Source organism: Cheilinus undulatus, linkage group 4 (genome assembly GCF_018320785.1).
Source record: "Cheilinus undulatus linkage group 4, ASM1832078v1, whole genome shotgun sequence".
NCBI classification, from domain to species: Eukaryota; Metazoa; Chordata; class Actinopteri; order Labriformes; family Labridae; genus Cheilinus; species Cheilinus undulatus.
In genome coordinates this window covers 2,365,266-2,389,885 of record NC_054868.1, presented here as the reverse complement: position 1 = coordinate 2,389,885, position 24,620 = coordinate 2,365,266, and the positions used below count along the sequence as shown (strand labels likewise).

The following is a 24,620-nucleotide window of genomic DNA, read 5'->3' as shown; positions in this document are numbered from 1 at the left end:
GTTCATGGGATGGGATGTTTCCATCAGTGCTTTTTTAACATTTAAAAAATGTTATTAAACTACAGGCTTCACGGCGGCGCTGTTGCCTCACAGACATCATGAGGGGAAAATCTGAGAACAGCTTGTTTCAGCGCACATGTTCTGAAAGGTGGAGAAAGAGAGGGGGAGATTTTTCTGGTACTTGAGGGGATTGTGGACAGGCAAGACATAAAACTACCACTGTATGAAGTCTTAACCAATCAGATCAGGCCATTTTACTCTCCCCAGACTTGTGTGTAGGTGCCAGTCAGTATGGTTATGTCAAAGACTAAAACTACGGATATTTTGTCTCCATTTTTATTTTATTTTAGTTAGTTTTCGTTTTTTTTTGGTAAAGCTTAGTTTTAATTTAGTTTTAGTTAACTATAATAACCTGGGGTCTGGGACCCCCTAAGGGGCCCCAAAGATCTCAGGGAGGCGTGAGGCTTTGTGTGCTCCTTACTAAACATGTTTGAGCTGCTTTTGGACCATTTTTGCAACCTGTAACTCATTTCTTTGCGACTTTTCTCTAAGTGTTGGCCACTTGAAGCCCATTTTGCCTTGTTTTTGTCACTTTTCTTCTGATCTTTGCCCATTTTAGTCACTTTTCACTCATTTATCTCCAAGTTTGAGCCGCTTTTGGACCATTTTTGTCACATGTAACTCATTTCTTTGCCACTTCTTCTCCCATTTTTGCTACTCTTCTCCCAGTGTTGGCTGCTTACAGCCCATTTTTGCCTTGTTTTTGTCACTTTTCTTCTGATTTTTGCCCATTTTAGTCACTTTTCACTCATTTTTTGCAATGTTTTTGCCACCTGTAGTTCATTTCTTTGCAACTTTTAACCCATTTTGCCATTTTTCTCCCCTTTTTGAAACTTTTATCCTGCTTTTTGCATTTTTTTAACCCCGTTTGCCAATCTTTGATTTAGACACAACAGCCAACTCTTGAACAAATCAGCACTTTCTGAAGCACAGCTATTTAACGTCATCGACTAACAACTGCACCGCATACAGTGCTGTTGGTATTTCCCTATTCTCATCGGCTAAAATCAGGGCAGGGTTCTTCAAAAATGGGACATATTGCTGTTTATTGATTTTTGTCAGGACACAAAGCCTGAAAACAGGACTGTCTCGGCTAAATCGAGGGATATGATCACCTCGTACCTGGTCATTTTTATGGTCTCAACTCCAGAGGGATTTCAAGCTGTGATACAAAAACGTGACCCTGCGATCCGCCGATTTGTCCGTGACTAGGAGCATCACAAGCGGATGTCTGACGTGGGGGTCAAACCCCTTTCCTCTGCTTCAAACTGCTGTATGAACTCTCCTGTACTTTTCAGTGCAAGTTTCTGTGGACACGGGTGGAAGTATTCCAGTTCTCAACTACCGTATTAAAGCTAATAGATGCACAAACTCCACACGGCAAAAGCATATGGCATTAAAAGAACAAGACGGCTGCACAGAAACTCCACACTGTGGAATGCAGGAGGACGGTTAAACCTCCTCTCCTCTGGGAGATTTCAAACAGACTGCAGCTCATATACTGGGGTCATATACCTGCTAACAAAACCAAGTAAAATAGAACCGAGTTGAGCCAGCACCACATATGGAGAGGGCCAAAAGGGCATAAATGATCTAAAATAGAGTATCTTGAAGTTATCTTGGCGTTTTTATGTCTAGAGGTCCTCTCACTCTAGTCTAGACAGTACATCAGAGTTTTGGGGCTGCAGAAAAGAAAACACAGTAAAGGATTTAGAAAATAATGCCGTCTTTATGCTAAGCTAACCATCCTGCTTTGTGATGAATGGTCTTTAAAAAAAGAGTCATGTCATTTTTATCTTTATATCCAAAATTTTCTTAAAATTTTGTACTGTTTCTTTAAATTTCAACACTTCATTCTTTAGCATTAATAGAAATACCAAAGAGATTTTCTTCACGTGTTTGGGTGCAACCATTTAAAACCCCACAGCCCTCGCTATGAGACGTCTTACCCAACCTTCACATCCTTTATCCTTCGTTCCTTCCCTTCCTCCTTGCATCCTTCCCTCTTTTTAAAGCAAACTGGCGACATCCATCCGTAAATGTCAGGCAGAGCGATGCAGCCGGCGGGGTGGATGGAGGGACTGTAGGAGGAATCAGGAAGTGTTTTTGTCTGTCTGTCTGTGTTTTATCTGACGGTGACTCCCAGCTTCTCCAGCACCCGTGTCCCTTTCTCCTGGTACTCCTCCCGCGTCATCCAGAAGTTGTCCTTGTCCTTCATGATGTCGGCCAGCACGGCGCCACCCAGGAACACCATGTGTTTACGCCGAGGGGGGTCTTCTATCCGGATCTTGAATTTCTGTGGTTGAAGAGGAGCAGAGAGTGTCAGCAGAGGGAAAAGGGACATACAATAAGGCACGGGTGTCAAACTCAAGGCCCGGGGTCCAAATCTGGCCCGTGGTACAGATTTGCCCGGCCTGCATGATCGTATCATATATTAATTAAAACTGTCCAGCAGGTCTGAGGTCTGCAGGTTTCCTCCAGTATAAAAATGTAAATTTAATCTTGAAGACTGAAAATATCCTTGTTAAATCATAAAAACTTGAAAAAGAGTAGATATAAGTAGATAAAAAGTCAGAAATGAGGGAAATAAAAGTAACTTGTGTTTTCATTTCATATTTTTATTTTGCATCTCAAGAATATGACTTAAACTCAGAATTGTGACTTTTAATCTAATATCTTGATCTTTTAAATTCATAATTCTGACCTTTTCTCTCCTTTTGTGACCTTTTTTGTTCACAATTTTTGGTTTTAAATCTTATTTTGACCTTTTCAGCTCATGATTTCAAATGATATATCATATTGTCACCTTTTACATTCCTAACGTTGACTTTAATCCCATATTTTGACTTTTTAAACTCATGATCTAGAATTTTATCTCATATTTTGACCTTTTAGAGCACTGGTCATCAACTGGTGGTCCGGGAGATTTTCAGAGTATCCTTTTGCTTTAAATGTCTGCAGCTGTTAAATCCATCCCACAAACAATTAACACTGAAATTGTTTTAGAATAACTGACCATTTGATCTGTTTTACAGAAATTTACTGTCAAAATTAAGATATTTAAAAAATGGTTAAGGTTGGCAGAAGTGCTGCAAAAATTGGCAGAAAAAAAATTGTGAAAAGAGGTTAAAATGTGTCAAAAAATGGTAAAGGAGGAAAAAAGGGGCAAAAGGTATCAAAAATTGGTTACAAATTACAAAAAAATAGTGCAAGAAAGCAAAGAAAATGGGTTAAAAAGTGGCAAAAATAGAAGGAAAGTGACAAACATTTGCACAAAGGGCATAAAACATGCAGAAAAAGTGGTTTAAATGAGATTAAAATTTTTTAATAATTGGGTTAATGGGGCAAAAAGCAGCAAAAAGTATCAACAATGGGTCAAAAGTGGGGAAAATGCTTTTGAAGTTGCAAAAATTGTTGAAAAAATGTAATAAAAGGGGTTAAAAAGTGGCACAAATAGAAGAAAAGTGGCAAAAATGGATAAAGAGTGGCACAAAGGGGATAAAATATGCAGGAAACGTTGTTTAAAAGGGGTTAAAATCATGAAAAAATTTGGTTAAAGAGGCATAAAGCACCAAAAAGGGGTTATAAGTGTCAAAATGGGTTAATACTGGTGCTAAATGACAATTAGGGAGGCCCCATTCTCTTGGTTTTTCAGGGGTCTGGCCAATCCTGTTGTCAGGCCGGCTACATTATCGATAACAGGGATAGATCTCACTGCTAATGACTAAAAATGTCCTGTAGTTTAAAAGAAAATACAAATACTACAAATAGTTGACTTTTTATCTCAGATTTGGAGATTTTCAGATTTTCAACTCATCATTTTGACTTTTTTTTTTTACATCTCAAAATCATTTAACATCAGTGCAAGTTTTTTCCCTCTTAATTTATTACATGTGTGAATGTTGATGATTATGGTTAAAAGTTGACCGTTAGGCCCTCAGGTTAAACCTAAACTCAGATTTCAGCCCCTGCTGTGATTGAGTTTGACACCCCTGCAATAAGGTGTTGAAACCCCCTGGAATAAACTCTTTCATGACAGGCAGGATTCCCCTGAGCTCTCTCCTCTCTCTGAGGAACAATGAGATACTATAGTCTCACCTGGTCCACATGAGACTGGGACAAAGAGGCCCTGACATGTCAGAGGCTGTAACCACATTTAGGGCTTTAGTGCCATCTAGTGGTGTACGTGGTAACTGCAGCAGAACGCAGGAAATCCCTGAGCAGAAGCATTGATATGCCTCTGCACACCTTCCACTCTGTTTCTGTCCCCTTTAAAGGGATGCCTGGGTTAACTGGCTGCGTGTTTTCTCAAAGTTTAGGGACCAATCATCGTAACACCACCAGATATTGTGGGGGCAGAGTTCAAGCCAGAGCAGCAAAACACAAATAAGAAAAATAATTTAGAGATTGGCAAAGCTTTAATATTAAATGATGGAGGACAGAGAGAGCAGCAGCTTAGGAGTTATGAAGGTCTGTGTGAGACAGCGACCTCTAGTGGTTACATTTTTTAACATCCACCTCAGCGTAATGGATGCATGTGAGGATGTGAACAGTGACAGCTGCTTCTTTTAAAACAGTGGTTCTCAACGTTGGGGTTGGGACCCCCTTGGGGGTCGCGAGACACTAAGAGGGGGTCTCCAGATGCCCTAAAAACACTACGAATGTTTTCTGAACAAAACTGTTGCCACTTAACCACAAAATTGTCAAATTTTAACCCCTTTTTATCAGTTTTTCCCACCATTTTTTACATTTTTTACATTCAACACCTATTTTTGTCAGTTTTAAACTCTTTCCACCACTTTTTTTCTGCCTGTTTTTGTCACTTCTACACCAATTCTCACCACTTAAGCTTACTGTTGCCTCTGTTGACCCATTATTGCTACTATAAACCATTTTATCACTTTTTATGCCCAATCTTCCCCGTTTTAACATTTCACTATTTGATATGCACATTTTTGCCAGTTTAACAATATCTTCCATTTTTTTCTTTCTCAGTTAACCTTTTATGCCAGTTTATATCAATTTTTCATCCCTTTTCACCAAATTTCCACCCATTTTACACTCCCTTTTACCACTATTTATGTCCATTTTTGCCACTTTAACACATTTTTTGCCATTTTTATCTAATTTTTGCCACTTGTAACTAATTTCTGCAACTTTTAAAATCCAATTTCACCACCTTTTCCACCATTTTTTTTTTGCCATAACTAACCCATTGAAGCAATTTTTAAACCATATTAATTATTTTCTTAACAAAGGTGATTTATATTTTTGAGAAGGCTATTCACTACATGAATGATCAAATAAAAGAGATTTGTTTCTTTAATAAGAGTGGTTATTATTTGAGGTTAAACATGAAATATGCTTACCACAGCTTAACTTTACAATGTACCATGCTGACCCCCGTGGCCCCCCAGTTTGGCGGGACCGTACACATGACTATTCTAGAATGTTCATAGCTAAGTTCAACCACCTTCAGGTGCAGTGGGGGTCCCCGGTCTCTGGCACCTTTATTTTGGGGGTCATGGGCTGAAAAGGTTGAGAACCACTGCTTTAAAACACAGCGGTCTATTTTTGCATATAAAGGGAGCATGAATGAACCTCAGCACCGGCTAAACCTCCATGACTTTATTCGGACTTTAGTTGAAAATGATCTGCTAGAAAACACATTTGGTTTCAGATGGGTTTAACTGAAGAGGAGGAGGAGTTCCCCCCTCCATCTGTTAGTGTTTTGATTTACATGAACTCACAGAGAGCTTGTCGACGTCTCCCTTCAGCACTCTCTCCAGGTACAGTTGCTTCAGCTCTCGCTCCAGGCGGGACGGCAGGCCGGGGTACATGGTGGAGCCTCCGGATAGGACGATGTGTTTGTAGAACTCAGCCCTGATTAGAGAGACACAACCATGAGTGATGTACGGCTAAAAGGATTGGAGATTTCCGACTCCTGAAGACCACTGCCAGCTCACCTGGTGTCGATATCTGCGGCCTGGATGGTGTTGAAGAGCAGCTCGGCCACACCTACTCCCTCTACATTGATGAGATGAGGCTGAAACAGAGCCTCAGGGGCTTCAAACCGCTCACCCCCGACCTTTATCACCCGACCGTCAGGGAGCTGCAGACACAAACGATCGTCCTCAGAAATATTCACCATTAAATACATGAGTATGTTTGACTGTCATGGGATGAACGTTTAGTTTACTAAAACTGACCGTGTAGGACTCGACCAGCACCGTCGTCTCCAGTGCCAGCTTCTGCTCCTGTTCGATGTTGTAACCCACGTAGCAGAGCTTCTCCTTCATCATCCTCACTGTCTCAAAGTCGGCTGAATGGTTGAAAGCGTAACCCCGCAGCAGCAGCAGCTGGAAAAATACAGACATTCACATCAAACATTTACAGACATTTGATTATGGTTAAAGATCTGTAGTTTCTTCTAGCTTCAGCACCGTTTACCATGGTTTCAAATCACCTGGTCCGGGACAGTCATTTAGCATCAAACATTCTGACATCCTTAGCCTGCAGGTACCTTGATGAGGTAGCGTGTTATGTCCCTCCCTGCGATGTCCAGACGTCGGGTCAGATGTGGCAGAGAGAAACCTTCGTACACCGGACAGATGTGAGTGACGCCGTCACCAGAGTCCACCACCACGCCGGTCAGGAGACCTGAAAGAGGAGCGAGAGCTCTGTCAGCTGATACCTGCACATGCATTATGTAGACCAGTGATACTCAACACGTGGCTCTGGAGCCAAATGTGGCTCTTTTATGTCTTGATTTGAAATATTATTCCCCTAGAAAACCTTTAAAAAGGGAAACTGTGAGATCAGAATTTATCCAGTGCATGTCACTTTAATCAGCTTGAATTCCCACATTTATACAGTTGGCTTTAGTTGTCAACCTTTACTTTTTTTCTGTATATTTCCATCGCCCTTGTTTGCAATTTTTGCCAACCTTTTTCAATTTTTTTGCCACTTTTAATTCATTTTCACTGCTTTCAACCCACTTCTGCCATTTCTTTTTGCCACTTTTTGGAGAGGGACCCAACTGCAGTCAAGATGGCCGACATGGGCGTCGCTATACATCCAATCCATGCCGGAAGTCCCAAGCGGAAGTTTCTTCTTCGTGTTGGACTCAGCTGCGAGTGTTTGTCAGTCTTTTTCGCGCCTAAGCCTAACCATTGGTGCTGGATCTCAAATATATCACCTTCCCCTGCCTTACCCTGAACCTAACCACTTGGGTTTTAATGCCTAAGACTAACCTTAGACCTAAGGAATTCCGGTTGAGACTTCCAGTATGGATTGTATCTACACTGCCTGGCCAAAAAAAAAAAAAAAAAAAAAAAAAAAGTCGCCAACAAAAAAAGGTCGCACACTCTAATATTTTGTTGGACCGCCTTTAGCTTTGATTACAGCACGCATTCGCTGTGGCATTGTTTCGATAAGTTTCTGCAATGTCTCAGGATTTATTTCCATCCAGTGTTGCATTAATTGTAATATTGATGATGGGAGAGTCTGACCACTGCACAAAGCCTTCTCCAGCACATCCCAAAGATTCTCAGTGGGGTTGAGGTCTGGACTCTGTGGTGGCCAATCCATGTGTGAAAATGATGTCTCATGCTCCCTGAACCACTCTTTCACAATTTGAGCCCCATGAATCCTGGCATTGTCATCTTGGAATATGCCCGTGCCATTAGGGAAGAAAAAATCCATTGATGGAATAACCTGGTCATTCAGTATATTCAGGTAGTCAGCTGACCTCATTCTTTGGGCACATAATGTTGCTGAACCTAGACCTGACCAACTGCAGCAACCCCAGATCATAGCACTGCCCCCACAGGCTTGTACAGTAGGCACTAGGCATGATGGGAGCATCACTTCACCTGCCTCTCTTCTTACCCTGATGCACCCATCACTCTGGAACAGGGTCAATCTGGACTCATCAGACCACATGACCTTCTTCCATTCCTCCAGAGTCCAATCTTTATGCTCCCTAGCAAACTGAAGCCTTTTTTTCCAGTTAGCCTTACTGATTAGTGGTTTCCTTTAGGCTACACAGCTGTTCAGTCCCAATCCCTTGAGTTCTCTTCGCACTGTGTGTGTGTGGAAATGCTTTTACTTTCACTATTAAACATACCCCTGGGTTCTACTGTTGTTTTTTTTATATGATTTGGCCAAATGTTTAAGTGATCGCTGATCACGATCATTCAGGATTGTTTTCTGACCACATTTCTTCCTGGAAGACGATGGTTCCCCACTATCCTCCCAGTTTTTAATAATGCGTTGGACAGTTCTTAACCCAATTTTAGTAGTTTCTGCAATCTCCTTAGATGTTTTCTCTGCTTGATGCATACCAATGATTTAACCGTTCTTAAACAGACTAACATCTTTTCCACGACCACAGGATGTGTCTTTCAACATGGTTGTTTAAGAAATGAGAAGTTACTCATTGCATCAGCTGGGGTTAAATAACTTGTTGCCAGCTGAAAGATAATCACCCATGCAGTGATTATCCAATAGGAGGCTCGTACCTATTTGCTTAGTTAAATCCAGGTGGCGACTTTCTTTTTGGCCAGGCGGTGTATGTCGGCCATCGTGTCTGCAGCAAGGTACTCTTGACTTTTTGCCCATTTTCACTACTTCTGTCCAATTTTTGCCACCATTTTTTTTGCCTCTTTTATCCTGCTTTTGCAAGTTGTAATTTTTTCTCTTTGGTGCCACTTTTCGTCCATTTCAGCAACATTTTGCCATTAAATGCCACTGTTTTCAGCATTCTTGCCACTCTGCTGCTTTTGACCATTTTTCCCACATTTTAGCCCATTTTAGTCACTTTTACACTCATTTTTTTGCCATGCTTTAGCTATTTTTTGGCCATTTTTGCCACCTGTAACTCATTTTTTGGTAACTTTTCACCCATTTTTGCCATTCATTTTTACCATTTGATCTCCTGCCCTGAGTTAACCTATTCTATTTATATAAATACCTTCTCCCTCTCCTGTAAACATCTCCTTATAAACCTGTTTGATTTTAGACTCGAAGCATTTTGATAAAGGAGTAGATGAAGCGCTGCAGAGGTGCGCCGACAAGTGCTTATTTAACGTGTTTTTTAAACACCTTGTGGAGATACTGTTTAGTCCTGTAAATGTTTGTTTCCTCAGCTTCTCTGTTCATTTTTGCTGACTGTCACATGTGAGGCCTGTTTTTTTACGGAGGTGAGGCATTGATAAGGGAATTGCTAAGATAAAATGTAAATGATGTTGATGGATCGAGCCAATTGGAACTGGTTCTCTGTTCCCATCCCTATGCTTTAGAACACAGGTGTCAAACTCAAGGCCCAGGGGCCAAATCCGGCCCGCAAGATCATACAATCCTTCTATTATAATATATGAGGTTTGCAGATTTCCTCCAGTATAAACATGTCAACTTTACCTTGATGATTTAAAGGTGCAGTGTGTAATATTTAGCCTAGTAGCATTAAGTAAAACAAACAAACTTGGTTAAATGAAACATGATGTCTATAGGTAGGTCTATCCTGATTAGTGTTTATCCATCTGAAAAAAACGTGTGTGTTTTTGTTTTTATATTAACGCAGAATAAGCCATCTATTCATACATAGGGAGGGTCCCCTCCACGGGGGCCGCCATCTTGAATTTTTGCATTTTGCATGTTTCTCTGCTGAAAACTCTGGCAACCAGTGGAATTAAAAAAAGTGTATCTGTTATTTGGTCGCTTCTGTGGCGCCATAGAAATATGCAAAATGCAAAAATTCAAGATGGTGGCATCCGTGCAGGGGACCCTCCCCATGTATGAATAGATGGCTTATTCTGAGTTAATACAAATAAAAACCCCACATTTTTTTCAGGTGGATAAACACTGATCAGGATAGACCTACCTATAGACATCATGTTTCATTTAACCAAGTTTGTTTGTTTTATTAAATGCTACTAGGCTAAATATTACACACTGCACCCTTTAAATATCCTTGTTATATCAAAAAAATCTAAAAAAGTAAAGAGTAAAAGAAGTTAGATAAAAAGTAAGGGAGAATAAATTAATGTTGTAATTTCATACTTTCAATTTTAGATCTCACAGTTCTGACTAAAATGTATGGTTTTGACTTTTTCATGTTTTGACCCTCAAGATTCACAATTCAAAATTCTAAGTCATATTTTTACCTTTTAAACTTGTGATGTTGACTATATCTCATTTGTTTGCCTTTTAAAAACAGTATTTTGCCTTTAAATTTCACGTTTTGACCTTTTGAACTAAAAAGTTTGACTTTTTATCTCAGACTTTGAGCCTTTAAACTTATCATTTTTACTTTTTTTAAAATCTCAGAATGATTTATTATCAGTGTTATTTAAATTTTTTCATATTTTACTAATGGTGAAAATAAGGTTGACAGTTTATGTTTAAATGTTGACCTTGTTAGACGCTTAGGTAAGGCCTATATTCCAAAGCTGGGATTGACTTTAACAATCCGGGCCTTAATAGTCCGGCCCTCAGGACTTCTCATCAGAGAAAATCTGGCCCCAGACTCGATATGAGTTTGACACCCTGCTTTAGAAAGTCTGCAAGCCTGGATCTCACATTAAAAATGTGCAAAAACAGGAAAACTTTTACAGACAAGTGTTAATGGAGCTTTACAAGTGGTACAACAGATTATATTTTTCTATTAATAAATGTAGGTAATTCTGGTTAACTGTGGAAACAGTTACAGTACGGATAGGAATGTATGAATATATATTTGTAGGAATGGATGTTTATGTGTTTAGTATGTTCACATAGGAAGTTTATGTAAAAAAAAAAAAAAAGTGATCACGCATCCAGGTGTTTGTAGCCTTTTTTTTTTCTAATGGATGTTGACTAATGATTGTGAGATGGGGCTACGATAGAGGTTACATTTTGGTATTGTTTCTATGAAAATGGAAGTTGGACAATGAATTATAGTTTGTTCTCGGCATTGCGTTTTTTTGAACACCGTAAAGAAGGGGCAGAACTAGATAAGCTTTTGCTTCATTCTGTCCTTTCTCAAACTAGAATTGTACTGACATACGTGTGTATATGCATTTGTTTTGTTTATGGTAATATATATGAAATGTTTCATATGCATACAATTTGTCTTGACCTTGATGGTTTCTTTTTTGTTATTAATTTATTTTTTTCTCTTTTAAAGTTTGAGATAAATAAAAATCAAATCAAAGTTTTTGATTCACATATCTGTTAGATATTTTTATATCATGTCTTTTTTGCACCAAATTATGTAGAGAAATATCAAGAAAAATCACTACAGATGGATGATACTGAAAAATTATCTAACTGTAATTACTCTAACTCACATTGCAAATGCGATCTGTTGTACTAAAGGGGATGATCATTTTTAGAAAGATAAACATTTTGCACATTTTTTGCAAATTATTATAAAGAACAAGGACACTTGCATGTTTGCATGATGTGTAGAGCAGAATATCTCTGCTGCAAGAAAATGCATTAAACTGTTATATTGACACATTCCAGGTTAAAGCTCCTACAGTTTAAAAGTTGCAGTAGACTTCCTGCATTTCAATTAATTAGAACTGTTTTTGATCAAATCCAAACCATGCCTTGTTCCCTCTTTAAGTGCAATTTTGAGAGGAGTCGTGGAAACAAAAGGAATGAGAATGCTCTTCTTATTCACCTTAACATATCTGAATGATAACTGTGGATGATCAAAATGACTGATGAGCATGATTTTTGTGTTTTTGGCACCACACATTCAAAGTAAAGTGTCACAACTGTGTTTGAAATATCAGCCATCTCTGCATCTCTGCTGCAAAGTATTGAAATTAAAAGGTATTTTGACACATTTGACCTTAAATATTGCACATCTTGCAAGTTGAGAATGCAGTAAGCCACATTGTCGTTGTAGCAAAATAAAAAAACTGATTAATTGCCCAGTCCTTGCATACAGAGACCCCTGAAAGCACCATGATACACTTCTTAGCCACACCTGGGAGTGTGGGGGATTTTCTGACAGCAGAGATAGTGCATGAGGAGCGGTCTGATGGTCTGGTCTCTGATGCCATAAATCAGACAGCTCAGACATCTGGGGGAGATGATCATAACCACATAAAAAGCAACCTGAATATGAAAAATAGCTGTCCTTGTCACAACTGGGGCCAGAGCTGTGATCAGCGGGCTGTGTAAAGTCGAGGAAAGGCTGAGGCCAAGCTGAATTAAATGCAGCAGCAGCGTGTTACGAGCCTTTCCTGCTGACCCTTTGTCTGTGGAGGCAGACCTGGCCGCTACCATCACACCAATGTAAGAGGAAGTGATTGCAATGCCCGCTGAAAGAAACAAAATAGTAGTGTACACTGTTACATAATATTCAAAGTTTGGAATAAGTGTCCACATACGTACACTGCAATAGTACGGCATCTGCAGAGTCTCCAGCTTTTCAAATGGAAACTGCAACAGCAGAGAAAGTCGAAGGAGCACATTCAGAGAGCTGAAGGCCCACACTATGATGATCGCCACCCCTGTGTTTCTCATGGTGACGATGGAAGCGTGCTTCAGCGGGTAGCACACAGCTACGTACCTCTCCAGAGACATTACTGCCAGAGTGGGGGGAGAGATGTCATTACTGAGAGCAGAAAGCAGAAAAAGAGCATAGCACGCAGGAAACGTCAAATGTAATTTACTAGCAGAGAATAAGTACAATAACTGACTCATTATTAGGATGACGGTGTCTGCAAACAGGAGGTTGAACAGAAGAATGTAACGCGAGGTTTCACAAAACACACTTTTGCTCCTTAAGATGATCAACATGGTGAGGTTAATGGAGAGAAACACACAGCATGCTACAGTGGAGAGAATGGAGATGAGCAGCCGCTCCAGCTGACTTTGGTATGGCTGCTCAGCAGTGACGTTGGTCAAAGACGCATTAGTAGCAGACATTCAAAGGAGCTATTCAGACATTTAAAAGAAAGCAGACAACTTCAGCCCAGATACCTGTGAAGTCTACAAGCAGAACTCACAATGACCAGAACACAGCATGTCAGTCTAAAGGAGGAAGCAGGTTAGAATCAGAGTTTCCATGAGAAGAGCAGAGCTGCTCTGCTGGGCTGTCCGCCCTCTCTCTCTGTATTTATGGTTTCACCTCCATGTCAGCATGGTTTACAACTCTGACAGAGGTGATGCAATCCGCCGATTCACTGGTGGGCAAAGTTGAAAACAGAGCTGCTCCATAGTAACAATAATCATCAGGATAGTTAGGGCATTGACCTCAGTCAGTGAAGACCCTAAAGCAGGGGTGTCAAACCCAATCACAGCAGGGGCCAGATTCTGGATTCAGGTCTAACCTGAGGGCCAAGCAGGGTCAAGATTTAACCAGAAACTGTCATCATCATATCATCAGTAGGGCTGGGCAATTAATTGCAAATTAGATTAAATCGCAATGTAGCATTATGCAATTTTCAAATCACAGACAGTGCAATATTTCTTTAACTTAAAAAGTGTCAAAATATCAGTTTGATCTTTTTTCTCTTTTTTATGCTTTATACCAGTGTTACTCAACCCTGCTCAAACAAAGAGCCAAATAGTTGAAAAATACCTTTGCAAGAGCCACAATCTAAGTGGTAAAAAGTGGCAAAAACAGCTTGAAGTAGCAATAACAATAAGCTAAATGTGGCAAAATGCAACAAAAGTGGGTGAAAATGGGCAAAAATGGGGAGAAAGGGGTCAGAAAATAGCAAAAAAATGAGTGAGAAGTTCCAAAATATGAGTTACAGTTGGAATAAAATCGTCCAAAAGAGGCAAAACTGTGGCAAAAAAAATGAGTGAAAAGTGACTAAAATGGGCAAAATACAGTCAAGAGTGACAAAAAATGGAAAAAAATGGAAAGAAGTGGTATTTAATGGCATAAGGTAGATGAAATGGGTGAAAAGTGGGCAAAGAATGGTTAAAAAAGGGCAAAAATGGGATAAGAGTGGCAAAAAGGAGTGGCTAAAATGGGCAAAAACTAGGAAAAAAGTGGTACTTAATGACATAAGCTAGCTTTAATGGGTGAAAATGGGGAGAAAAAGGGTGGGAAGGGGCAAAAATGGGATTAAAGTGGCAAAAAAAGTCCTTAAACCTCAAGTATTCTTTTAATTTTTTTTACGAAAATCTTACCTTTCATACTCATGCATTTATTTTTCTTCATCAAAATGAGAATAATATGAGAAATGATCATCCCCTTCAATAAAGCAATTGATATCAAATTTGCTATATGAGCCAAAATCACACTAAGATATATATTTTTTTAATCTGACCCTAGTTTAACTTATCTAATAATGTACTTGTTATAATATAGAGTGATTTCTTGCTAATGTTTGTTGAATAACAGAAAAATTAAGAACCTAAATAATCTCTTTTTAAATCGCAATCACAATATTGCAGGAAAAAATTGCAATTAGATTATTTTTGCAAATCGTTCAGCCCTAATAAGGAATATGGGATCAGTTTAAATCACTTCTGATCTGAATCAGGACCCACAGAATCATAATGGAACTGAATCCTGAGATGCTGAAAGAGTCACATCTCTAAACCGAAACAGGCTTATGGTTCATTTCCATCAAACCAAACAGGTTTGGAGTAAAACACCCTAAAATATAAACACTGCTTAGCTAAGAAGTGGATGTACACCTTATGACTCACTTTTTCAAAGACAAAGCTTTACCAGCAATGTTTGAGGAAGTTTTCCAAGTTTGCTTCAAACTTCTTGTGTTTGTTAAACTTTGATTTAAAGTCGCCCCGTCTTTATTGGGATTACTGGGAGCAACCACACGGGGCTTCTAAACACAGCAATCACACCACTGTTTACTAAAAACATCCATGGCCGAGGGATTGAATATCTAATGAGCCTTGATGAGACATCAGGAGACTCCGTGATACCTCGGAGCATTTCACCATGCTGACAACATGTTTTCAGTAACAAACTTGATGAAGTTCAACTTTTAATGACTTCTGATGAAACAATGTGTATTGATTTGTTTGGACACTGGAGTTTATCAGTAAATCAGCAAAAACCTAACAGAAAATCTACATGTATGGAATACAGTGATGCTGAGAGGTACGATTCCTGCATCTTTAATGCATCAAAGTCTAAAAAGATCACATAAACCCAGCGTCAGTGCTCCACCTCTCCTGTGCAGAGTGGAGTCGAGGTCTGCAGGACGAGCATGTGTCTGTAGAGCTGATGGTCACACATCTGATCATGCTCACATATTTCTTTGTTGTGTAGTTAGTCTCATCATTACTGTGTCTATGTCTTATACTGATCTTACTATGGCATCTTTATCATACTGTGTCAGATCACTACAGTTTGCATCATTTCTTCAGCTAAAACAAGCAGGAAGTAAAGGCGTGTGTACTTCTTCAGGAAACTCTATGTGTTAGTTCACTGAGGAGAGCAGAGATGGGTGGAATGGCCAAACATTTCTATAACAGTATCTTTTATTATTAAATTATGATGAATAATGCATTAAAATGCATTTTCAGGTGCTACTACACCTAATCCTAAAACAAACCTGGGATGGAAAAGTGAACTCATGTTTACAGAAGAGGACAAAGGGCACTCAACATTTTCTTTCAAATTCTAGGAAAAAGTGAGACAGAATGAATTCTAAATTCTGGGACTAAAGTCAAAATGTTGGAATAAAAGTCAGATTTCTGAGAACAGAGATCAAAGTCAGAAATTTAGATTATACTTTAAAAATTAGGTTAAAGTCAGAATATGAGATTAAAGTCAGAATATGAGATCAAAGTCAGAATTCTGAGATTTAAGTCAGAAGTCTGAGATTAAAGTCAGAATTCTGAGATTAAAGTCAGAATTCTGAGATTAAAGTCAGAATCTGAGATCAAAGTCAGAATTCTGAGGTCAAAGTCAGAATCTGAGATTAAAGTCAGAGTTCTGAGATCAAAGTCAGAATCTGAAATCAGAGTCAGAATTCTGACGTCAAAGTCAGAATCTGAGATTAAAGTCAGAATTCTGAGATCAAAGTCAGAATCTGAGATTAAAGTCAGAATTCTGAGATCAAAGTCAGAATCTAAGATTAAAATCAGAATCTGAGATCAAAGTCAGAATCTAAGATTAAAGTCAGAATCTGAGATTAAAGTCAGAATCTAAGATTAAAGTCAGAATCTGAGATTAAAATCAGAATCTGAGATTAAAATCAGAATCTGAAATCAAAGTCAGAATATGAGATTAAAAACAGAATCTGAGATCGAAATCAGAATCTGAGATCGAAATCAGAAACTGAGATCAAAGTCAGAATTCTGAGAACAGAGATCAAAGTCAGAAATTATGATTATACTTAAAAAATTAGGTTAGAGTCAGAATTCTGAGATTAAAGTCAGAATCTGAGATCAAAATCAGAATCTGAGATTAAAGTCAGAATTCTGAGGTCAAAGTCAGAATCTGAGATCAGAGTCAGAATCTGAGATCAGAGTCAGAATTCTAAAATTAAAGTCATAATTCTGAGATTAATCAAAATCAAAGATTTAAGTCAGAATATTGAGATCAAAGTCAGAATCTGAGATTAAATTAAAATCTGAGATTTAATTCAGAATTCTAAAATTAAAGTCAGAATCTGAAATCAAAATCAGAATTCTGAGATTAAAGTCAGAATCTGAAATCAAAATCAGAATCTAAGATTAAAATCAGAATCTGAGATCAAAGTCAGAATATGAGATCAAGTCAGAATTCTGAAATCAAAGTCAGAATTCTGAGAACAGAGATCAAAATCAGAAATTAAGATTATACTTAAAATATGAATATGAATATGAGATTAAAGGCAGAATTCTGAGACCAAAGTCAGAATTCTGAAATCAAAGTCAGAATATGAGATTAAAAACAGAATCTGAGATCGAAATCAGAATCTGAGATCGAAATCAGAAACTGAGATCAAAGTCAGAATTCTGAGAACAGAGATCAAAGTCAGAAATTATGATTATACTTAAAAAATTAGGTTAGAGTCAGAATTCTGAGATTAAAGTCAGAATCTGAGATCAAAATCAGAATCTGAGATTAAAGTCAGAATTCTGAGGTCAAAGTCAGAATCTGAGATCAGAGTCAGAATCTGAGATTTAAGTCAGAATTCTAAAATTAAAGTCATAATTCTGAGATTAATCAAAATCAAAGATTTAAGTCAGAATTCTGAGATCAAAGTCAGAATCTGAGATTAAATCGAAATCTGAGATTTAAGTCAGATTTCTAAAATTAAAGTCAGAATCTGAAATCAAAATCAGAATTTCAGATTCAAGTCATAATTTTGGGATTAAAGTCAGAATTCTCAAATTAAAGTCAGAATCTGAAATTTAAGTCAGAATTCTTATTCTCTAAATGTTTGATCTGATATTTTTCTTTCTTTTTCATGAACTTTCTTCTTTAGGTGTCTGAGAATAAATTCACAGAAAATATTTTCTTTGTCTCTCTGTGTTCACTTCTTTGCAGCTGCACCTGTAGTTTAAGTTTCATTTCTCTCCTGCTGAGGTCAGTGTTGTAGTACTCGAGTCCAGGACTCCGACTCAAGTCTGACTCGAGTCCTGATTTGGAGGACTTGTGACTCAACTTGGACTTGAGCACTGATGACTTGGACTTGGACTCAGACGCAACGATGAAGAGGAGGACTCAAACCTTTTTTGCTGAAGACTGTTTTATTTTGTAATATTTGTTGTTTTTGTGTGAGAAAACCCCTCATCACCGATCAGTGTACACGCAGTGCCTGGTGTGCGCGTTCACGTGAGTCTAACCTGTCTGAGAAAAAAACCAGAGGAGAAAGGAGGAGTGGGTGAGCCTGGGTGACAGACAGAGGAGCTGATAGGTTGATAGGTAGCTTAAACCTGTGGCTCTTCTCTGTATTCCCGCAGTAATCTTTAATAGAAATTAAACTAAAATGCAGCCAGTCTACCTGAAAATCTCCATCAGCTGCTCAGACTGGTCATAGTGTGTAATAAAAGTGATAGTGATAAAAACTCTGAAACCTCGTAGTGAGTCCCTTTAGTTAAAAATATCAAACCAACATTGAAATCTGCGTTAACATCAGCGAGATCGGTGTAGCACACCCGGAAAGCTGTAATGGCTTAAAAAAGATTAATTATTCAATTTATTTTGGCTCTAGCTTTTAGGTACTGGGGACTTGTCTAGGACTTGAACACGGGTAATGGGAATTCGACTCGGACTACGGTAAAGAGGACTCGACTCGGATTTTTCTTTGGTGACTCGGATTTGTATTGGACTCAAATACTAGGGACTCGCGACTCAACTCGAACTCGAGGTTCGGTGACTCAACTACAACACTGGCTGACGTATGTTAAGCTGCTACTGAGATCACCACATTTCCTGATGAAGATTTTCACAATAAAAGCACTCAAACAAAATAACTACAAACTTTTGATGTGAAAAACTGACAGTTAACAGCACGTTTATCATTGATTTTACTGGGCTGGAGCACAGGTACTGGCAGGTGTACGGAGCTACCATGTTTACATCTGCGTCTCAAACCTTGTTTAACACCACAGCCTGCTTCTTTGACTCATAGTGGACACGTTTTAAAAACACCTTTAAACAGTCGTTGAGGCTGTTAGGCTACGAGCTCACTGCTGTGTTTAAAGCCCCTGACAGGCTGACAGAGACGCTGTGCAGACTGAGTACACTCACTGTATGTTGCTGTTATTACAGACATCAAACTTGGAGAAGACGTTTACCACCAACCACGATTTCAGAGAGAGACTAACCTTGAGCATACAGAGTGAGGACGGCCTGGATGGCGATATAAACTCCTGAAAACTGGTACGTTTCAAACATCACCTGACAGGAGAAAAGGAAAACTGTCCTTTAAACTTGACAACAAAGACTAAACACAACAAACACACGTGTTCTTCTGTTTCAGAACCATTTCATGTAAGCATGTTTCATCCTCTGCTTTAACGGCACCGCCTCACCTCTATGATCTTCTCTCTGTTCTTGGTGGGGTTCATGGGCGGCTCAGTCAGGAGGATCTTACAGTCCCGGGAGCTGATGTTGAGTTTCTCGGGGCCGAAGGTGTAGTCCCACAGGTGCTTCATGTCGTCCCAGTTCCTGACGATGCCGTTCTCCATGGGGTAGTTCACCTCCAGCATGGAGCGCAGCTCGCTCGCCTCATCGCCCACCATCAGGTCCTGCAGGAAGTCAGAGTCAGCAGTTCCTCAGACCAAAGAACCAGAGGACTTCTCTGCCGACTTTATCATGGGATTTAGCAGCTGTGACTTTTGTTTAAGATCTGAGATACCACATCTTTGACTTTTTAAGACATTACCATTCAGAATGATAAAAAGGAACTGAAACAGAAAGTTTCTAATTCAAAATGAAGCGCAACACTGTAGACATAAAAAAGGCTATTATAGCGTTCATATTTTTGCTGTTTTAGGTCCTTAACCTTGTGAATGCAGCATGAAAAAACATGTCTGAAATGATTTTTTTTGTCAGAAAAGAGAGAGAGTTACCTTAATTTCAATGTTGCCAACTTTGGCTGTGGAGCGGATGATCGGTCGACCAACCAGTGCTGGAAAAATGTGTTCAGGGAAGTTTGATCCTGCATAGCCACACTTGACAAACTACAATAAAATCAAAGGAAAAAGTGAGAATAATGTCTGCTTTTAAATATTTAAGCTTGACAAAATGCACACAACTTCAACTCTTTTCAATACCACACGTTTTAAAAGACAGTACATGGTCAATGCAAAATGCATTTTTAAGCAAACAAAAGAACAAAGAAAATATAGTTCCTGCTGCCTCTATTGCACTTTTAGAAACCAAGGTGCATGCTGGTCTTCTTCCTTCCTACATACACCATATTGCCAAAAGTATTCGCTCACCTGCCTTGACTGGCATATGAACTTAAGTGACATCCCATTTTTAATCCATAGGGTTTAAAATGACGTCGATCCACCCTTTGCAGCTATAACAGCTTCAACTCTTCTGGGAAGGCTTTCCACAAGGTTTAGGAGTGTGTTTATGGGAATTTTTGACCATTCTTCCACAAGCGCATTTGTGAGGTCACACACTGATGTTGGACGAGAAGGCCTGGCTCTCAGTCTCCACTCTAATTCATCCCAAAGTTGCTCTATGGGGTTGGGGTCAGGACTCTGTGCAGGCCAGTCAAGTTGATCCACACCAAACTCTCTCATCCATGTCTTTATGGACCTTGCTTTGTGCTCTGGTGCATAGTCATGTTGGAACAGGAAGGGGCCATCCCCAAACTGTTCCCACAAAGTTGGGAGCATGGAATTGTCCAAAATCTCTTGGTATGCTGAAGCATTCAGAGTCCCTTTGACTGGAACTAAGGGGCCAAGCCCAGCTCCTGAAGAACAAGCCCACACCATAATCCTCCCTCCACCAAACTTTACACTTGGCAAAATGCAGTCAGACAAGTACTGTTCTCCTGGTAACCACCAAATCCAGACTCGTCTATCAGATTGCCAGATGGAGAAGTGCGATTCATCACTCCAGAGAAGACCTCTCCACTGCTCTAGGGTCCAGTGGCGGCGTGCTTTACACCACTGCATCTGACGCTTTGCATTGCACTTGGTGATGCATGGCTTGGATGCAGCTGCTCAGCCATGGAAACCCATTCTATGAAGCTCTCTACCACTGTTCTTGAGCTAATCTGAAGGCCACATGAAGTTTGGAGGTCTGTAGCCATTGACTCTGCAGGAAGTTGGCAATCTCTGCACAGGCCCCTGGCTGAGGGAATATGTGACCAAAGCCAGATAAAGTTCCTGCAAGTCAGCATTCCGGTGGTTGAGAAAAATGGATGCAAAGTCGTTTTCTTCAAAATTATCATTTTTCTTTTATTCTCATTTTATGCAAGTCCGACATTTAAACTACTCATTCAATGAAAAAAGTAACACAAATATGACATTTAAAAGCGCTAATTTTGTGTTTTAAAATGCCCTATTCTCGCAGTTGCTGCAAGGATATTAAGGGTAGGGGAAAGCGAAACTGCAGGGTGATAATTGGCCGCTCAGTCTGCCATTGTTCCCAGTTTGCCCATTGAGATGGACAATAACAACCACCGCATGGCTCAAACGCCACCCCCCTCGGCATGTAACTACAGCTGTTTCTAGTTATCACCTTTATCAACAAGCCTCAAGATGCACCCTGCAGGGAAGAAAAGTAGAAGAGACGATGAAGAAGCAGCAAGAATTATCAACAGACTTCAAACAACTTCAAGACCACTCGACAGGGCAAGTTTGATGACGGCGGATTTCCTGTGGGAATATTTTGATGAGCGTCACAAGTCTGATTCAGAAACTTGGTTTGGGTGGACTTTATGTAAATGTGGCCCTATTGTTCATGCCCATCTCCTGGCCTGCCTGAAGGTAGGAGAAGTCCTGAAACTTTGAGCCTGTTTTTCTCAGAACAGACAGGAACTAGAAGTTAACATTCATATGAGCATGTCTTTGTAAAATAAGCTCAGATTAAGGTGTACGATACACCATTTGAAAGCTTGGAATCTACGATTTCATAATGTGTAAAAAACTCAAAAATGACCTTGGACAACTTGCAGGACTTTTTACCAGCTTTGGTCACATATGTTGAAGACTTCTCCAGTGAACGAGAGGGTAGGTGGCTCTTCATTTGCCACAGAAGAACTTCTTGCACATTCTGGGGTAGGATGGGGACATGGAGTCTGAGTGGTCTGTGTTCAACAGCCTACATTGTGGAAATGGTTGTTAAGAGTTGCAGCCTGAAGACCGCCGGTGCCTTTGGTAGCAGCAACTTAAGAACCTGCTGGTTGTCACCTTGGCTTGGAGGTCTTCAGCACCAGCAGGTGTGGGACAGGGCCTATGGAGTGGCAGACCGGGTGGTTGTTCCTGTTTTATAGAAAGGGGATCTGAGGGTGGGCTTGAGTTATCGGCTATCATACTACTCAGCCTCCTAGGGTAAATTTTGCTCTAGGGTACTGGAAAGGAGACTCCGGCTGATTGTCAGACCTCAGATTCAGCCGGAATGATGCAGATTCCATCCTGATCATGCCATTTTGGCCATGCTGAATGAATACACACACATGATTATACACCAATAGCAGCACACACACCATTTCAGTAGCAAAGCAATCTTGCAGAAAACAGTAAAAAGTGTGAAATTTTTTCAGCATGCTTTGAATGGGAAATAGCAGCACCATCTGGTGGACAAATATAAAAATCAAATATTTGGATTTTGATGATAGTCTTGAGTTTATACACCTGTGGCCATGGAAGTGATTGGAAAACCTGATTTCAATTATTTGGATGGGTGAGTGAATACTTTTGACCATATAGTGTATGTCACCTCAGGTACCTTCAGTGTTGACCAGACAAGACAAGAAACTATGAATAATGCAAAACTGAACATGCAAAGCAAAGAATTAGCAGGAGACACTGTCGAGCCCATTCTGAAAAGAAAAAAAACACCAAAAATAATCATTATAGGAAAATAAATACCAAATAAATACAAACTACAAAAGCATCACCCATATATGGATGAATTAATTTTAAAAAGTATTGTCGCTTTACAAAAAACTCTGAGAGAGTCAGAGCACTGTCTAAACAGTGCAAATACTTTGGCAGAATCTCTCCGTCTCAAAGATACGACGGAGTATTAGGTCCACACGAAGAGAAAAAAAATAAAATAATTCTTTTTTTTTTGACATTACGAGAATAAAGTCATAATATTACAAGAATAAAGTTGTAATATTACGGGAACAAAGTTGTACTAATATTACGAGAAAAAACTTGTAATATTACGAGAAATAAAGTTGTAATAATACCAGGATGAAGTCGTAATAATACGAAAAAAAAGTCGTAATATTACGAGAATGAAGTCGTAATATTACAAGAAAAAATGTTGTAATATTATGAGAAAAAAGTCGTAATATCCTGATAAAAAAAAGTCGTAATATTACGAGAATTAAATATTACAAGAAAGAAAGTCTGCCGGGGCGCCGCCTCCGTTAAAATGAGCACTGTTGAGCATATTTTATTCTCGTAACATTACAACTTTATTCTCATAATATTACAACTTTGTTCTCATAAATTATGACTTTATTCTCGTAATTCACGACTTTATTCTTGTAATATTATGACTTTATTATCGTAATGTCAAAAAAATATTTTCATTCTTTTATTGTATTTTATCTCTTTGTGTGGCCCTAATTCTCCGTCATACAAAGATACCTTGATGATTAAAATAAAAAGTTACAAAATTATTATATTTGTGGGATTATCAGATTAAAAGATAGAAATCCTCATTACAGCTGTGGGTATTACATGGCCTGATTTATAGCATTATAGTATTTATAATAGCATTTGTAATCATTTGTATTTGTTCGTATTTTACAATCATTTAATTAAAAATTTAAGTATTTTACTTGTTACTTTTCAGAGGAAACAAACTTCCTACAGTTGGTGGCCGCTTTCATTCAAATTTCTAAAAGCTGCAGCAGACTGATCAGGTTTCCTTACATGGAAGAACTGTCTCTACTTCCGCAATCAATATTTAGCGCCTGCGCATTGGTTCAAATCCCTTTTCCTATTTTAGCTGAACTCATTGTGTTTAAAGTGCTGCAGTAAATATTTGAGAACAAGTGCTTCTAACTACACTATGGCTATAAGGTGAATTTTTGTTACAGTTGTGAGTGCAATCCTTCATAATTACGGCAGGTGTTATGGTTTAACAAGTGACCGTGTTAATTGGTGATTTTTGTCGTCGCAGCGACAGCAGACGATGAGAACGAGTCCTCATTTATGTCTCTTTTTTCGTTGAATATATGTCTGCTGCGTAAATATTAACAATAAAAGAAATAAATCAAAGAGACAGTCTGGTTTTAACTTAGACAGCCAGAGGCGCATTTTGGCTGAGATTCACCAGATAGCACGGTCGCTCATTTGATCGAAACATGGGGTCGTTTGGATTGACCACTGAGCCAGCGCTGCTGAGTTAAAGGAGGGAAAACGCTAAAAACAGTGGCGCCAATACGCGGAAAAGCGTCTCTCTTTAACCATCACACAATTTTAACCTGAGTCTGATTAAGTCTCTTTCAAGGAGGCCGAAGATAAGAAGCTAGCTTCAGGGGCTAGGAAATATTAACATCCCAGATGCGGAAGTGTGTTTACTTTGATTGTAACGTTCGAAATAACGTTAAAACAGACATGTAAGGACCCTCGCCCACTGTCTCTGTCTATAACTTTGAGTAGGAAGGTTTTTGCATTTGTCATTTTATCAATGCAGTACCCTGGTCGGGATGAATGAGGTGAATCCAGCTGACAGACACATTCCAAACTCAACCCACCCAGGCAAGCTAACAGTTAGCCTGTTAGCATTCCACTTCCTGTTTCTACACTCTCTTCATTTCCCTTTTAAACTCTCTACTCAGAGAGTGACAGGAGAAGAAATTTAACAGCTCTAGGTGTGCTCAAACTCACCCCTGTTCCATTGTCACAAACAACGACTTTTCTCCCTTGACTGTCCATGTTAGTCCCTGACTTCTGCAGAAACCTCCCTCTGCCTGCACACCAGCTAACGTCAA

At 39.3% G+C, this 24,620-nt stretch overlaps 1 protein-coding gene across 1 annotated transcript; it reads right to left on the bottom strand.

Moving 5' to 3' along the window:
* Positions 1-308: 308 nt before the first annotated feature.
* actr2a (actin related protein 2a) lies at positions 309-24,620 on the bottom strand. The gene is made up of 9 exons (XM_041784633.1): positions 24,517-24,620; positions 19,555-19,665; positions 19,015-19,230; positions 18,808-18,880; positions 6,584-6,720; positions 6,270-6,419; positions 6,027-6,172; positions 5,811-5,943; positions 309-2,356 (listed from the first exon to the last, which is right to left on the bottom strand). The coding sequence occupies exons 1-9, from the start codon at positions 24,562-24,564 to the stop codon at positions 2,186-2,188; spliced, it is 1,185 nt and encodes a 394-aa protein (XP_041640567.1). The 5' UTR covers positions 24,565-24,620; the 3' UTR covers positions 309-2,185.